Consider the following 18,000-nt stretch of genomic DNA (forward strand, 5'->3'; position numbering starts at 1 on the left):
AGCCACTCATCCACTAAGGAAAATCTCATTATTTCAGTATTCAAAGTCAGGCTTGGTAATTTACCTATAATAACATAAAATAATTAAGTGTTCATGCATTAGTGTGAAGAACTTATGTGTCTTAAGGAAATTCACAACATTGTGGTATTAATCTCTTCACTGTTCACCACCTCTAGGTTTGTATAAATTATTATAATTATTATTATTTTAAAATTTAGTGAGTAATATAAAATTCAAATTTTAGTTAAGCACATTAATTCAAAGCAGACAAATGTATCAGCTAAACACTGACAAACACTGTTCCCTGTTGCTGAACTACTGCTAACAGTGTGAGCTATAGTGTGTTCTGGAAATAAGAGGCTCACTCATAGAATTTCATAAACCCCTGAGAAGGAATTTTTCTGCTTTTAGTGAAATACAGTTTGCACGATATGTTTTACCTCAGTCAAATTCTATCTTATTGACATATCTTATTTGGCAAAAAAAAAAAAAAAAAAAAAGATTTGACTTCATAAGCAAACTTATTTTATAGGGGAAAGTATTATACCAGCATTCATGGCTCGACTTTAAATACTGAAGAAACTGCTTATTCACAATCTGAAGTCACATCAATACTTTTTGCTCATGAGAATAAAATTTACAGTCATGAGTTGCACATAAAGGATTTATTTTAAACATTTTAAGGATAGAGTTACATCATAATTATAAAAATTACTTACAGAATTAAGTAACAGATTTAAAGTGTTCATACTTCTAAATGCAGAGAAATAAAATAAAAATAATGAAATCAAGCTCTAAAGATGAAGTCATTACCTAATTTTAAAATGTGAACACGAAGACCTTTGAACTATACACATACCAAAAACCATCCAAATTGCACTAATGATGTAAAATACAAAAAGTACAGCATTTTCAAGGAACCAGAAACTGCTTTTACCATAATTCTTTTTCCCTGAAGCATCTGTAATCTATTCTATCTGAAGATAAAGCCTCCATGTAAAAATAATTAAAGAAGGCTTATACCTTTGAAATAAATAGGATTTTCCCCAAAGTCTTTCAGTCTTTATGTAGCCCAACTTAATTTAGGGTTTGTTATTAAAAAAAAAAAGTGCTTTACTTATCAATTGTGATTTTATTTATTCTTTAACAGAATACATGGTCCCTTCAAATGCCATATGACACATACAACTGGAAAATTACCTTCTGTTGGCACTGTGTTTGCCTCACCAGTGCATTTAATCCTACTAACAATCATTCAAACAGCACAATAAGCAATTTCACAAAAAAACTGAATACAAAATAAAAACAGAACAAAATCCAAACCTAAGCATTATAGCATGCAACTTTGTTACATTGAACATTCTAACTATCTAAGCATGCAAAAAAGGATGGTCTGCATTTAAGGTTGTTTTTTTTCCTTTAAAAAAGTTTTATGTGGCAGCTTGACATCATGCACACACACAATATACATCAATACTACAGCAGGTAAATGAGAGACCAATAACTTTTATACAAATATCCATGGCTTATGCCATTGCAAGACCTATAATAAATTTGGAAAGTAACATTGAAATCCTAGAATGAGGGACCAACATGTAGTTACTAGGGTAATGCAAGCACTGCATGCAGATCTGAAACATGAGCCTAAAATAAAGCCCAAAGCAGATGGCAGGGAGTGGAATTAGTCTCAAGTCTCAAAAATGTTGTTTAAGCTATTACAAAAACCAACCACAAAACCATAAACGCACATTCCTCCCCAACCTTAAGAAAAAAGACAAAAAAACCCCATGCAACAGACAACAGGGACATCAAAAAAACCCATACAATTTGACTAATATACTAATTGACATATACTAATTAGTAAAATATGTGGTATATTAGAGTGACTTGCATAAAACCCATAAATGCAAGCCTAATGCTAAAAATGTTCCAGTAGACCTAAACCTGAAATATTTCAAAATGAACCTTATATTCCTTAGATGTAAACCGCAAAATTCATAGTACTAAGTACAAAGTAAAATTCATGTCTTTTGTGTGTAATCAGTACACTCATTCTTGTGCCACAAATATCATCTTGGGCTCATGGAGCCAGGCTCAGCTTTGAGATTTACATGCAGGACTCTTAAGAGTCAATAGAAAGCACATAACAGATCTGCAGGATGAAAGCACTGTGTTGCAAATCTGTTCACTTTGTTCAAAACGTAATGAAAATTTACTTAGTGCTTAAAGACTGTATTGAGCAGCTGTGAACTGAAAGACAGTAGTCTGCCTTCAGTTGCCCATGATGAAATACAGGACATAATGCAATATAGTAGCAAGGGACAAAGAATTAAGATACCATATTTATGCAGTATTACCATTTAATAGCATAAAGAGGCACAAGCCTTAAGGCTAATATATGAAATCAGGCCAAAAAAATGTACAGAAAAAGACTTAAATCACTGAGTCTTTGATATCAAAATACCCACAATAGAAGTCAGACCTCTGATCTCTGATTAACAATATCTCTCCTGCATCCTTCTACTAACAGCATAAGGTTGGATATCTATGCATTCCTTTATTCCATCAATAGTGTTGACTGTATTCACATACTATATTTCTGTGAAGCAGTACTTTGAAGCTTGTACAGCTCTGCTTTAACATGACAATTTTGATGTGCTGATTCGTGTTGTAATTCTGATGCTTTAAAAGCTGCTACACTTAAAAAAAACTATATATCCTAACCTTGATTTATAACTATCTAGTAAGATTAAAACTGTGAAAGGATTCTGCTGTTGTGGGCTGCTATTTACATCCTCAATCTAATGCTGATGACCGAACCACTGAGACTGTCTATAGCTCCCATTGGATAGTACACCACTGGCATTCAGAACTCTAGTGTTCATAGAATGAAATTCATGTTAACAGCATACCTCAAAGCAAGTACAGCACAAAAGGTAACAATAATTTAAACTGTCAATTTGTCTGGACTCTCTTTATGTGAAAAAGCCAGAAAAAGAATACATTGAGAAGATGCCTTCTTGAACCCAAATTGTTAAAAACAATAGCAAAACACAAAGTAAAACAAAGGAATACAGCAGACTGAGCAGAAGGCAACAAATGCTTCTCCTCTAAAGGAGGTCTTCAGTGTAAAAGGATCCCATCCCCACCTCCCTAAGATTGTATTTGCCATGTAAAAGATTATCTACTATTAGGTTTCTAAGTCCACACAGAAACATTCGTGTTCCTAGGTTCTGATCGTAAATGAGAGACTACTGATTGACAATGTGTAGTCTAAAGTCTTAAGTAGCATATATATTGTTAAACTTGTGGCACCAAGCACTTGGGTATGTATAACAAAACAGAATACAACATTTAGGATTAAAGGCAGCTTTGTTGTGTGTATTTTACTGATTCCTACAACTTGTAAACACAGGCCTTAAACCTGCATTTTCTAATTAACTGGTTATACAGATTAAATATATTTTTATAGTTTAAAGCCTTTTCACTGAAAGGTGCATAAGTCAAGCACTTGATATCCTACTGCCCTGTGACTAGCAAAAATACACAAGTATTTCCATGTACTGCAAGTTCTTAAAAGGTTTAATTTCAAATAAAGTGTAGAAACACAGTAGATTGATGTTACTTGGGTTAGGCACTCCTTACTGCTGCACAAACTATTTAAGAGTCACCTCTGTCCAAATCCAGAAAACAAGGACTGCTGATAGCCAAGAAATTAAATTTAATGTTACAAAAGAAGGCATATTGAAAATAGCAAACTACACTTGCATATGGCAGTTGAACAGGTAAGTGCAGGGTTGAAGAAAAAGTTAAAATCTATGAAAAAATCTAGATTACAATACTAGATTGACTTCATACAGCTTGAATTTGCAGTTGTTCTTTGCTTTTAACTCCCTCCCACCCAAATATATAGACTTCCTTCAAGAAAAGAAGTTCTCTTATGGAAAATGTGTCATGTTCACATAAATTTGTATTATTCAGAACAAAACAGTTTTTCTGGCAGAGATTGTGGGTTCGCAGGGACATTTAAGCTTTCATTTAACTGAAAAAACAGTCAAGTATTTGTGTCTACAAATTTTACATTTAATAGTTCCACAAATTTGGCAGAACTTTGTGATGATGTCTAGGATGTCTTCACCAAATCATAGACATAAATATGGAAATCATCATCAAACTTGATGAAATAGACAGATGGTTTGGCTTCAACTTGATGAATGACCATGCCAGTTCGTTTTGAGCCATCTTCTTTGGCATATTCCACTTGTTTGCCTACCAGGCTGTCCACAACTTCACCTGGTTCCCGTTCTGCAGGAGGTGAATCATCTGTAATATGAAAATACAGTGTACTTTGGTAGACATTTATGGAGTTTTTCTAATATATAAAATGGCAGAACCTCCTTTAATAATTAAGAAACAATCACAAGTTTAAAATGCAGAGTATATCTAAAAAAAGTCGAGTTATTCAGACAAGCATGTAACTATTGTCATGCTTCTACAAAGCTGTCACAGAATTTTATTTTTTTTAGTTAATACCATCTTCAATTTTATGAAGTAAAACATAGCACTTTGATTGGTTAGAAAAGTAAATCTTTTGATGTGAAGGATTATGCATCAATTACAGAACATGTTTGTAGATAGCCGAATTTAAGTCCCCAGCAGAATAAGGCACTGAGTCTCTTTAACAGAAAGGCAGGTGTGCTAAAACTCCCTCTCCCCACACACTTTATCCAAAATGTCAATGCAAACATGCCATTGCAACAAAATCCAAGCTAAGTGCAACCTCATTAATCAATAATGCTGTTAAAAGGGGATTTTGATTTCCTACTAGAATGGATATCGTTCAGAAATCTAACTATATTATTTGGTTTTCTATCAAAATCCCAGAAGTATCTGTAAGGACACAATTCACATTGTCTGTAAAATATCCAGATTCAGTGAAGGTAGCCCATAGTTTGGAGTCTCTTAGAGGTAAGTAGTAGATAGTCTCAGGAAAAAAAGAGTGCGTTAAAAACTTAATTCATAAATATGAAAAGCATAATCCTTTTAGCATATTTTTCTAAGACGGAAGAAAGCAAAGCAGAATTTAAAAAGGAATTGCAAGGTATTTGGAGATGTGTCATGGTTTGACATGACAGCCTTTTCCGGTAAGGGGGAAGGGGCTGTAAAGATGGCTCCTGTAAGTTGCTTGCAACTCTCCCCAGCTCTGAGCCAGACCCACTTCTGGGGCTGAGCCAATTATACGTCTCCACGATCACTTTTTAAGAAGAAGCCGGAAGAGGAGGCTTCTTCCTCCTTTGCCACGAAGTTTTCAGCTCTTGGCCTAAAAAAACCAGCTCGAAACCTAAAAAAAACAGCTCGAAGCCTATGAAACCAGCTCGAAGCCTAAAAAACCAGATCGAAGTCTACTTCATGTGGCTCTCAGCGTAGGGTCCGATTCTCAGCTGGGTGGGAAGAAATCCAGTCCTACTCAGTGTGAATGATAGCAGAAATCTTCACTTTATTGAAAGCAGGCTCTAACTTATATACACAGCAAGCTTCAAAGCTAGCTCAGCAACAGCAGCTAATAGATTACATTTTCATGTTCATCCTACTTGCGGTTTCTGCGATAAGCTCCCTCATATTTTCCCATCTTGTTTTAACTTGAAGTTGTTTACCACTTTCAGCCAAAAAGAGTCCCACCTTGAAGGAACAGAAAGCAGCCTGCTGTCTATGTGACAGCAACTGCTTTAACCATGGCTCTGACTCTGGTCTTGATTGTGCATCAAATCCATATAACTAGAGCCCAGGCTGCCTTGCCCCAACGGGCCTAACATTATACCCTGGGATCCATGTCCATGCTCCCTTAATCATTCCTAACACTCCTTCATCTTTCTTCCTTCTTCTTCTGGCTGGCGGTGGGGCAAGGAGTAGGAACAGTGAGAGAAACAACCATGCGGACTCCAAGATCAGTGATGAAAGAGAGGAGGAGGTGTGCTGGAGCAGAGACTCCCCTGCATTCTATGGAGAGAACTGGTGAAGCTGAGATTTATTTTCGTTTCTTTAAAGACCCCGCATCAGCAGTAGAGGAGTACTGTGTCCAGTTCTGAGCTCCTCAGCTCAAGAGGGACAGGGAACTGCTGGAGAGAGTCCAGCGCAGGGCTACCAAGAACACGGGAACTGGGGCTGTTTAGTCTGGAGAAGAGGAGATTAAGAGGTGATCTTATTAACATTTATGAATATATAAAGGGTGAGTGTCAGGAGGTTGGGACATCCCTCTTTTTGATGGTAGCTAGCAACAGGACAAGGGGTAATGGGATGAAGCTGGAACACAAAAAGTTCCACTTAAACATAAGAAAAAACTATTTCACCGTGAGAGTGATGGAGCAGTGGAACAGGCTGCCCAGAGGGGTTGTGGAGTCTCCTTCCTTGGAGGTCTTCAAGACCCACCTGGACATGTTCCTATGTGACCTGATCTAGGTGAACCTGCTTCTGCAGGGGAGTTGGACTAGATGATCTCTAAAGGTCCCTTCCAACCCCTACCATTCTATAATTCTATGATTCTATGAAAATAATATAGGGACCCTATAACTGCAGAAACTGCAACCGTAGCAAAGAATCCATGCCAGAGATATTCACCAAGGACTGCGTCCCGTGTGAGGGACCCTGTATCGGCAGAAGCCGCAGCTGTTGCGAACAACCCACACCAGAGAGGTTCGTTAAGGACTGTGTCCCAGGGGAGGAACCCCATGTTGGAGCAGGGGAAGAATGCCAGGAGTCGTCCTCATCTGAGAAGACAGAAGCGGCAGAGCCCATCTGTGAGACCCTCTTTCCCTGCTCTCCTGAGCTGTTGAGGGGGGAGGAGGTAGAGATATTGGATGCAGTGAGCTGGGCCCGGGAAGAAAGGAGGGATGGAGGAGGGAGATCTTAAAGTGCTGGTTGTAATTTTCTCATCATCCTGCTCCCTTTTTGCTTTTATTCCATTCTGTTTCTTGTAGAATAAACTTTCCTACTTTCCTCTCTAAGTCGAGTACTTGACTCTTGTTTTGCCCAGAACCGTAATTGGCAGTGAGTCCTCCCTGTCCTTGTCTTAATCCACAACAACCTTGCTTATCTTTTTACTCCCATTTCGCTGGGGCCTCTGCACCGAGCGAGAGACTGTCGTGGTGCTTCTGTGCTAGCTGGGCCAAACCACGACAAGGTGCCAACTCTGAAACAGCTTGCTTGTTTCTTTAGGAACAGGAAGGTTGCTTTTTCCTTTAACGTTTGTGGCTCACTCTCTTCAAACCACAGATCTGTTGTTTTTTTCTTAGTCTGGAAAAAAATCTAAAAATACAGGATTACTACAGAGGTTATGCGAATAAGTTCCACTTGTTTACTCAGCTATCAGAAGATTTGTTATCAGTGCTAGATCTGAAGGAAAACAGTCTCAGGAACTCAATAAATTTTAAATAATATTTCTGTAGTGCATTGCATAGCAAACACTAGTTATCTAATTAATAATTTACTTTAATGCAAAAATTGCCTCTCTGTCAGAGAAGTGCTTTTGAGGTGCAGGAGAGAAATGATAGCACAATATTCTTGATGAACTTTCATCTCTTGAATAAGCCGATTCTGTGAAAATCCTTCTATATTTATAGGAAAATAAATACAATAACTTTCGCTTCAAGAAAGGAAGAAAAAATATCCCTCCTAACCTACATTTAACATTTAACATTTATAAATATCTAAAGGGTGGATGTCAGGAGGTTGGGACATCCCTTTTTTCTATAGTAGCTAGCAACAGGACAAGGGGTAATGGGATGAAGCTGGAACACAAAATGTTCCACTTAAACATAAGAAAAAACTATTTCACTGTGAGGGTGACGGAGCAGTGGAACAGGCTGCCCAGAGGGGTTGTGGATTCTCCTTCTTTGGAGGTCTTCAAGACCCGCCTGGACATGTTCCTATGCAACCTGATCTAGGTGAACCTGCTTCTGCAGGGGGGTTGGACTAGATGATCTCTAAAGGTCCTTTTCAACCCCTACCATTCTATGATTCTACTGAAAAATGTTTCCTGTTTATTTTTAAACATGAGATAAAATGAGTTTTCAAAAAATTAGTACTTCTTTCCTCCAAGCAACTATTCTAAAGCTTTCCAAACTGAAGATGCCTATCCAAACTAAATAATTGTGACTATTCTAGTTAGTTCCAAAGCATTATTCCTATAAGAACTGCTTCAGAAATACAACTCCTTGATTTGTGACACTTCTATAAGACAATAACAAGGGAAAGTTTTTAGTTTGTCAGTTTCTGCTAGAAAAATTTAAGTTTAATCTCTTCCACAATAGTATGTATACATTTTTGAGAATTAGGAATTATTATGGAAAAGGATTTTCCAGTATTTATTGCAGATTTCACCATTCATTCAAGTAAAATATTTCAGAAGTTAACATAGATGTATTTTCTGTTATGCTGTAATCTTTGTTAGTTTTGATACTTTAAAAAATCCTTGTTTGTCAACTCTCTTTTCCATACATAAACCATAAGCCAAACAGTAATACAAAGAGAGATGTTACTTTCCAGAAGAAAAAAAAAATAACTGGTCTACTTACTAGAATCAGGCATAATGCGAAGGTCACCTTCTTTATAGTCATCTAAGAGTTGGTACATGTACAAGACAGGATCTTTCTCATAGGTAATATAAAACCATGTGTTCATAATAGGAGCTCGAGCCAAGATCATCCCCCTCCATTCATCTTTTGAGCCATCTTCTGTCTCAAACATATGTTCCACAGCTTTGCCAATCATTGTATCTGCCAGGTGGGCATCACTAATTCGAGATGAAGCTGAAATGGTAGCAGTTCTTAAGTATGTCCATTCAAAAGTACAGAAATAAGTCTTTATAAAAAATAATCTTTATCCAGATTCATTAAAAAATTTGTTTGAAAGTTAGTCAATTCACATACAAAACAAATATTGTCCATTCCAGAGAGTTAAGACCAAAGAACTGCAGAACTTGAATTAACATATTAACACTTATTGATATTTTCCATCATTGTACAACCCCCCCACCTCCACCCCCACTCCCACTTAATCAAACTGTCATAGTGCAAGGTAAAGGGAGATCAATATAGGCCACAGAAGAGTGTCTGTTTTTTAAATATTTGTATTGTGGGGGGAGGGGAGGAAGAGATGTCAAATTACTGAGCATCTGTATGAACTTATTAATGAAGGCATTTAGGTTGGTACCTCCTAACTCCATTCTAGACACTGCTACTGATCTCTTTGCATTCAGGAAAAACAAGAACTTATTCCATTCAGAAATAAGTAAGTACTAGGGCCAACTTTGAACTTTTCAGTTTTGAAAAATCTGCAGTTTAACAATTCAGTGCTAATTATGAAAATCAATAAAGCCTTGTTACTAGTCAAGTTATTTCACTTAAATGCTTTTTTTCCCTTCATTTGTATTAGTATCTAGGGAAAGAATATGAAAAAAAAAACCCAAGCAAACATCTAATTATTGTCAAACACACACAAGACAACATAGTCAGGGTATTTCTCAGCTAGCTCAGAGTTTAAATTTTAATAGAAATATCAATGTTACATATACATAATCTTGTTATGGTTAAGACTCTAAACAAGAAAAAAATCTGAATTTACTGCATACCATTTAAAGTCAAAGGACAGCATTATGCTCTCTGGTATCATCAAATCTTTGTGAAAATAAGAAAAATTAATCAGAGTGTTCAGATTATCTGCCATGGGATGAGAAGAAATTTAATAAAATTATATTCTGACAACATATGTGCATATAGGAAAAAACCTCTTACCAACTCTGTCTGGAAGGACTTCAAGTGCTGAAACTCTTTCATCTTTGTGCAGTTCTAGTCCATATACACAATCAAATCCATCATATTTTATAAGATAGAGAGAGGGATTTACAGGAACTTGATCAAGAACTGTGCCCTTCCACTGTGTTACAGGTCCACTCCCTTCTTTCCAGCCATGCTGTATTCTGCAGCCTACAATGTTTCTTCGTGGCTGAGAAATAGGTTTGCTTGTTCCAACATTGTTTCTATGCTTTCTGTACACAGATACAAACATAACATTAAACAAGTACATACTCAAAATTCTATTCTGGACAAGGGCTGTATGCTTCAAGAAGGCAATATAGTATTATATATAATTAAAGATACATTAAATTCTAATATGTACAGCTTAGTGCACCTTATTAAAATTAGGGTATAAAGCACATTACATTGTACTGGAAAAAGAAAAAATCCCACACTGTAATGTAGTGGAACACTTTCAACATTTTGCTTTCATAATAGTAGTTTCTGAAACCAGTTTGCTTAAGCCAAAAGAACTATTTTAGCAATTGCTACACTGAGTATCAAAAGTAAAGTTGTTAAATCCCTAAATTGGTCTCAAAGAGTAATATTATCTAACAGTATTATACTTTTGATACTTTGTTGCTCTCTGTAGAATAGTAAACATAATTCCCTTACCCCAGGAAGAAGTCATCAGTAGAAACATTAGTGGTGGTTGACTAAAATTCTTCAAAGCATTTATTTTCCCTAACCTGTGTTGTCACCTGAAGGAAATTTTGCTTCCCTCTGCACTTAGAGATATCTTTGACTTCAAATGCTTTTAAAGACGTGACAGCAACAATATTCTTCTAATATTCCTTTTTAGTACAACAGAAGAAAATTGATATGCAAAGGTCACAGCAATAGAAGGAATGCTCTTTAAAGCAGATAATAAATTAAATATACTTTTCCCCCTTCCTCAGCTTTTTAATCCAACTTGCATGGAAAGATTCCTTCTGGTGGATATCAGTTGCTCTGATAAAGAGTCATATAAGCTATTTGACAATTTCAACTCACTAAAAGTGTTACACAAGTTTCATTCTATTCAGTTAAAAAACCCTAGTAACTAACAGTTGTGAATACAACATATGAAGAAAAATATGAACATTATGACAGTACATTGGTGATAAATGCATATTATCTTTATTTTAGCATGTTACAATATGCATATTCACTCATAAAAGGATATTTAGCGGATAGTCTAATCAAAATTCTCAAGAATGTTACCTAATTCGAAAACACATTTCTGGATTAGTTACCAATTATAGTACACTTCATTTAAATGGCAATAAAATATACACATCACTAGTATGCTTAAAAGTAACATCTAAAAAAAAAACCAGTTGCAGAAAACAACATCTATCCTTAGATTAGTGACAGTGACCAAAGAGAAATGTCTCCAGGAACAATGAAAGCTCACAGAACAGCCCATGTATGACAGAGAATTAAAAGACACAATGTCAGTAAAGTCCCATAATTGGTCTTAAATAATAATAAAAACAGCATATGAAAATAGTAACATTGAAGATGTAATCATAACTACTAAAAACAAGATATACAATTCCTTCAGCAGTATATCCCACCTCCAGATGTTCATTATCCATTAAACTTTTAGCAGAGTTCCACAGTATCTTTTGTAAAATTTAACTTTCGTGATGATTTAACCTTATCAATGAGGTCAGTCTGCATTAATAATCTGTGTTGTCAAAAGTCAGAAGTATTATAGAAATGCTAACCTCTTCCAGTTAAAAGGCACTCCCCTGCAAAGTTTATACTAATTTTCCACAGAAACTTGAACAAATTCAAATACTAGTTCTTGCTCAAGTTTTACTTTTTAAAAAATTATAATAGTCCCAGCAATATTTTATTATGAAGAAATGAGATGAGAGACCTGGTTCTTGTGCATAATGAAAATGAGTTTGTTTTGCATGCAATTAATTTATTTAGTTTTAATGAATCTTAATTTCATATTAAGGCATCCTCACAGAAAAAAGCAACTGCTACCGATGCTAAAAAGTTAAGGTGAAAAAGGTAAAATAATACTGTTCATGTTTAACCATACAATTTTACTTTCTGTCTATAAAGCATAATCATAACATTGAAATTTGCACAATTAAGTGAAAAGCTTCAGTCATTTAAAAATATAATGGAAAAAAGACTACATAATTAAGTTTAAATTGTAAAAAATATCAATTGGTAAAAGTAAAAGGTTTTAAATGGTCCATCCATCTTCTAAATCACCTCAGAGAGAACAAAAAGCATTATAAATGCAGTTACTAATCAAGCAGCAGCTAGGTATATCTGCAGTTCAAGTTTTTCTTTGTCTGAAGGCTGTACTATTAGACAGCCACTTATTCTCATTCTCAGTGGTTCATATAACAAGAAATCTGATTTTCAAATTAATAAATTGCCAAAGCAAAACTATTTTTGCTTGCATCTGAACATGTAATAAGAAAGAAAACGTAGGTTTCTAACTAAGTACAAATAATGGAGCTGTAGAATGGTCAGCCTTTAAAGATTATCTAGTTCCATCAGCAGGGACATCTTTTATCAAATCAGGTTGCTCAAAGCTCCATCCAACCTGACTTTGAACACTTCCAATGATGGGGCATCCACAACTTCTCTAGGCAACATGCTCTAGTGTCTCACCATCCTCATCAAAAAGAATTTCTTCCTTATGTCCAATCTAAATCTGTCCTCTTTCAGTTTAAAACCATTGCCCCTTGTCCTGTTGCTACAGGTCCTAGTAAAAAGTCTATTTCTGTCTTTCATTAAGCCCCCTTTAAGTATTGAAAGGCTGCAATATCTCCGCCAAGCTTTCACTTCTCCAAGCTGGACAATCCCAACTCTCCCAGCCTTTCCTCATAGGAGAGGTGTTCCAGTCCTCTGATCATTTTTATGGTCCTCCTCTGGACTTGCTCTAACAGGACTATGTCTTTCTTGTACTGGGCGCCCCAGAGCTAGATACAGTACTCCACGCAGGATCTCACAAAAGTGGAATAGAGGAGAATCATCTCCCTCATCCTGTTGGCCACACTTCTTTTGATGCAGCCCAGGATATGGTTGGCTTTCTGGGCTGCATGTGCACATTGTCAGCTCATGTTCAATTTTTAGTCCATCAGTATCCCCAAGTCCTTCTCTGCAGGGCTGCTCTCAATCCATTCATCCCACAGTCTGTATTGATACCGGGGGTTGCCCTGACCCAGATGCAGGACCTTGCACTTGGCCTTGTTGAACCGCATGAGGCTCACACGAGCCCACTACTCAAGCCTGTCAAGGTCCCCCTGGATGGCATCCCTTCCCTTTAGTGAATCAACTGCACCACTCAGCTTGGTATGATCTGCAAACTTGCTGAGAGTGCACTTAATCCAACTATGTTACAGTGATGAAGATATTGAATGGTACCAGTCCCTGTACAGACCCTTGAGGAACATCACTCATAACTGGTTTCCACTTGGACACTGAGCAGTTGACTTTGAATGCAGCCATTAGTCAATTCCTTATTCATCTAGTAGTCCATCCATCAAATCCATCTCACTTCAATTTAGAGGTAAGAATGTTGTGGAGGACCATATCAAAGGCCTTAAAGACGTCTAGGTAAAGGACATCAATTGCTCTTTCCTTGTCCACTGATGCAGTCCCTCCATTGCAGAAGGACACTAGATAAGTCAGGCGTGATTTGCCCTTGGTGAAGTCATGTTATCTGTCTCTAATCACCTCCCTGACTTCTATATGTTTCGACATGTCTTCAAGGCAGATCTGCTCCATGATCTTACTAGGCATGGAGGTGAGGTTGACTGGCTGGTAGTTTCTAGAATCCTACTTATTACTGTTTTTAAAAATGGATGTCTAATAATAACTACCAGTATACTTCCATATAAGATAAAGGGAACATTCTCAAATATCTTTTTATATCAATAGTATGTTGTTTCTCTGATAAGCAGAGTAACACATATGTACATAACCTTTGCAGATGCCATAATAAGAAAACCCAAAATGTTTCCCTGTGGAGGAATTTTTGTCTGAAAGAGGCCACAGCCTGGTAACAGTGAACAACTCATGCTTTGAAAACTAATGTGTGATTGTCCTTGAGCCATTCCCGACTGTGAGAAAAGAAGAAGAAAGAATGCCTACATGATAATAAGCTCGAGCAAGGAGGAGGCTGAAGCAGTATGTGAAACCGCAAGGCTTATTGCAGAAAGCATAGTTGGCTTTTAGAGAAAGGACCAATTAGAAGTAGTGTAAACATGCTAGCTGTGCTGCTGATTATAAAAGTCTGATGCTTGTTAGTAAAATTTGAGTTATGACCTAACCATATTGGTGTCTGTCATTTCTCCGGTGGTGCTCTCTCTGACATTTCCCTTCTGTTTTATTAGAATTATCTTCAAAATTTGACGAAGGGTTGTTCTTAAAGAATGGGATAACATTTCAAACCCCTAGACATTAGATATTTCAATTATAATTTCAATTAAAAAAATCATTTAGGTTGGAAAAGACCCTTAAGATCATCAAGTCCAACCCTTAATGTAACGCTGTCAAGTCCACTACTAAACCATGTCCCTAAGCATCACATCTACATGGCTTTTAAATACCTCCAGGAATGGTGACTCCACCACTTCTCTGGGCAGCCTGTTACAATGCTTGACAACACTTTCAGTGAAGATTTTTTTCCTAATATTTAATCTAAACCTCCCCTGGCACAATTTGAGGCTGTTTCCTCTTGTCCTATCACGTTACATGGGAGAAGAGATGGACATCCGTCTTAGTAGAACCTCCTTTCAGATGTTTGTAGAGAGTGATAAGGTCTCCCCAGTCTTCCTTTTCTCCAGACTAAACAACCCCAGCTCTTTCAGTTGCTACTCATAAGACTTGTGTCCTGTATTTGGATGGGATAGAGTTAATTTTCAGAAGAAGTTGGGAGGAGACAGTCAGGAGAGCTGACCCAAACTAGCCAAGGGGATATTCAATACCATATGACCTCATGCTCAGTATATAACTGGGGAAGCAGGTCAGGAAGTGGGGGGAGGATTACAGCTCGGGAGCGGTCAGGGCATCAGGTTCCAGGTGCTGAGCAATTGCTTTGTGAATGATTTGCCTTGTATACTCTTTTATTAGTATTGCTGTTGTTAATACCTCTCTCCTTGTATTGTCCTATTAAACTGTCCTTATCGCAATCCACAAATTTTTTACCTTTTTTCCTTCAGTTGTCCTCCCAATCCCATGGTGGGGTTGGGGGAAGGAGTGAATAAGTGAATGAACCAGGAAGTTAAAGCCCTTCAAGAATTAAATCTAGCCATGAAAGTTAAGGAAAGTAATAAGGCGTTTTTAAGGTACATCAGAAGTGAAAGATGAGGGGGAATGTGGGCCTGCTTCTGAACACAGAGGGTGCCCTGGTGACCGGGGATGCAGAGAAGGCCAAACTACTGAATGTCTTCTTTGCTTCAGTCTTTACAGCCAAGGCTGGCCCTCGAGAAACTCAGTCCAACGAGAATAGTAGGATGGCCCGGACAACAGAGGACTTGCCCTGGGTGGAAGAGGAAGAGGTTAAAGACTTGTTGGCCAAGCTTAACAGTAATAAGTCAATGGGTCCTGATGGGATGCATCCTAGAGTGCTGAGGGAACTGGCTGATGTGGTTGGTAAGCCTCTCTCTATCATTTTTGAACAATAATGGAGAACAGGCGAGGTGCCTGAGGACTGGAGAAAGGTCAATGTCACTGCAGTCTTCAAAAACAGAAAGGATGATCCAGGAAACTACAGGCCGGTCAGCCTCACCTCCATCCCTGGAAAGGTGACGGAACAACTCATCCTGAATGTTGTCACTAAACATATGAATGAAAAGATGGTTATCAGGGGGAGTCAAAACGGATTCACCAAGGGGAAATCCTGTTTGTCCAACCTGATAGCCTTCTACAAGGGCATAACTGGCTGGCTAGATGAGGGGAGAGCAGTGGATGTCATCTACCTTGATTGACTTCAGCAAGGATTTTGACACCGTCTCCTACAACATCCTCATCAGAAAGTTCAAGCAGTGTGGCTTGGATGAGTGAACAGTGAGGTGGATCGAGAACTGGCTGAATGACAGAATGACAGAATCACAGCATGGTAGGATTGGAAGGGACCTTTAGAGATCATCTAGTCCAATCCCCCTGCAGAAGCAGGTTCACCTAGATCAGGTCGGATAGGAACATGTCCAGGCGGGTCTTGAAGACCTCCAAGGAAGGAGACTCTACAACCCCTCTGGACAGCCTGTTCCAGTGCTCCATCACCTTCACAGTAAAATAGTTTTTTCTTATGTTTAAATGGAACTTTTTGTGTTCCAGCTTCATCTCATTACCCCTTGTCCTGTCGCTAGCTACAATAGAAAAAAAGGGATGCCCCAAACTCCCGACACCCATCATTTAGATATTTGTAAATGTCAATAAGATCTCCCGTCAGTCTCCTCTTTTCTAGACTAAACAGCCGCAGTTCCCTCGGCCTTTCCTTGTATGAAAGACGTTCCAGTCCCCTGATCATCTTGGTAGCCCTGCGCTGGACTCTCTCCAGAAGTTCTCTGTCCCTCTTGAGCTGAGGAGCCCAGAACTGGACACAGTACTCCAGATGAGGCCTCACCAGGGCAGAGTAGAGGGGGAGCAGAACCTCCCTCAACCTGCTGGCCACACTCTTCTTGATGCATCCCTGGATGCCATTGGCCTTCTTGGCCACGAGGGCACATTGCTGGCACACAGTGATGTTGCCTTGCCAGGGGGATCATGTTCCTGTGTCCCTTTCCTTTTCAGCTGTGGCTGGGGAAGTATATACAACCAGGAGTTGACCTAAACCTAAAGAAAACCTAAAGGCCAAGTCTACTTATCACAGCATGGTGCTGTGCAGGGATATTGACTACCTTGGGTCTATTAGCATTACTATTATTTAGCAGCATAGTACCTTTGCCCTGACACACTCAGGCATCTTGAAACATTTCTGCCTCTGATATATAGGGGAAATGAGGCAGATATACATTAGGTTACTGTTTCCCACTGCCTTAGAGACATGTCATAGCCATGCACTAGGGAGCCAGTGACAGACCCATGTATTTGCAGAGGCTTTTGGCAGGGTGATGGTGCAGCAGCTCAAACTGAAGTCCCAAGGAAAGACACAAACATAATGCAGGCAACTGCTGATGAACACAAATCAAACACCAAAAAACCACAGAATCGAGTTGGAGGCCTGTGGCCAGTGGAGTTCCACAGGGAACGGTTCTGGGGCCAGTCTTGTTCAACATCTACATCTATGACCTGGATGAGGGGACAGAATGTACCCTCAGCAAATTTGTGGATGACACCAAACTGGGAGGACTGGCTGATTCCCCAGAGGCTGTGCTGACATTCAGCAGGATCTCAACCTGCTTGAGAGTTGGGCAGAGAGGAATCTCATGATGTTCAACAAGGACAAGTGCAGAGTTCTGCACCTGGGGAGGAACAATCCCATGCACCAGTACAGGCTAGGGATTGACCTGCTGGAGAGCAACTCTGCAGAGAGAGACCTGGGAGTCCTGATTGATAATAAACTAAACATGAGCCAGCAATGTGCCCTCGTGGCCAAGAAGGTAAATGGCATCCTGGGATGCATCAAGAAGAGTGTGGCCAGCAGGTCAAGGGAGGTTCTGTTCCTCCTCTACTCTGCCCTGGTGAGGCCTCATCTGGAGTCCTGTGTCCAGTTCTGGGCTCCTCAACTCAAGAGGGACAGAGAACTTCTGAAGACAGTCCAGCACAGGGCCACCAAGATGATCAGAGGACTGGAACGTCTTTCATACGAGGAAAGGCCGAGGGAACTGCGGCTGTTTAGTCTAGAGAAGAGACAACTGAGGGGAGATCATATAAACATTTACAAATATCTAAATGGTAGGTGTCAGGAGGTTGGGGCAACCCTTTTTTCTATTGTAGCTAGCAACAGGACAAGGGGTAATAGGATGAAGCTGGAACACAAAAAGTTCCACTTAAACATAAGAAAAAACTATTTTACTGTGAGGGTGATGGAGCAGTGGAACAGGCTGCCCAGAGGGGTTGTGGAGTCTCCTTCCTTGGAGATCTTCAAGACCCGCCTGGACATGTTCCTATGTGATCTGATCTAGGTGAACCTGCTTCTGCAGGGGTGTTGGACTAGATGATCTCTAAAGGTCCCTTCTAACCCCTA

At 38.7% G+C, this 18,000-nt stretch overlaps 1 protein-coding gene across 3 annotated transcripts in view; it reads right to left on the reverse strand.

The window, feature by feature from the left end:
• Positions 1-739: 739 nt before the first annotated feature.
• Positions 740-18,000, reverse strand: part of LOC133628578 (spindlin-Z-like) — a 107,509-nt gene continuing 90,248 nt past the window's right edge. For all 3 annotated transcript variants that reach the window (XM_062016956.1, XM_062016954.1, XM_062016955.1), the window contains 3 exons: positions 9,789-10,042; positions 8,571-8,804; positions 740-4,323 (listed from right to left, as the gene is read on the reverse strand). In XM_062016956.1, coding sequence (XP_061872940.1) covers positions 4,124-4,323; positions 8,571-8,804; positions 9,789-10,042 — 688 coding nt within the window. In that variant the 3' untranslated portion in view covers positions 740-4,123. The remainder of the gene's footprint in view (positions 4,324-8,570; positions 8,805-9,788; positions 10,043-18,000) is intronic.

Source organism: Colius striatus, chromosome W (assembly GCF_028858725.1).
Source record: "Colius striatus isolate bColStr4 chromosome W, bColStr4.1.hap1, whole genome shotgun sequence".
Taxonomy (NCBI): domain Eukaryota; kingdom Metazoa; phylum Chordata; class Aves; order Coliiformes; family Coliidae; genus Colius; species Colius striatus.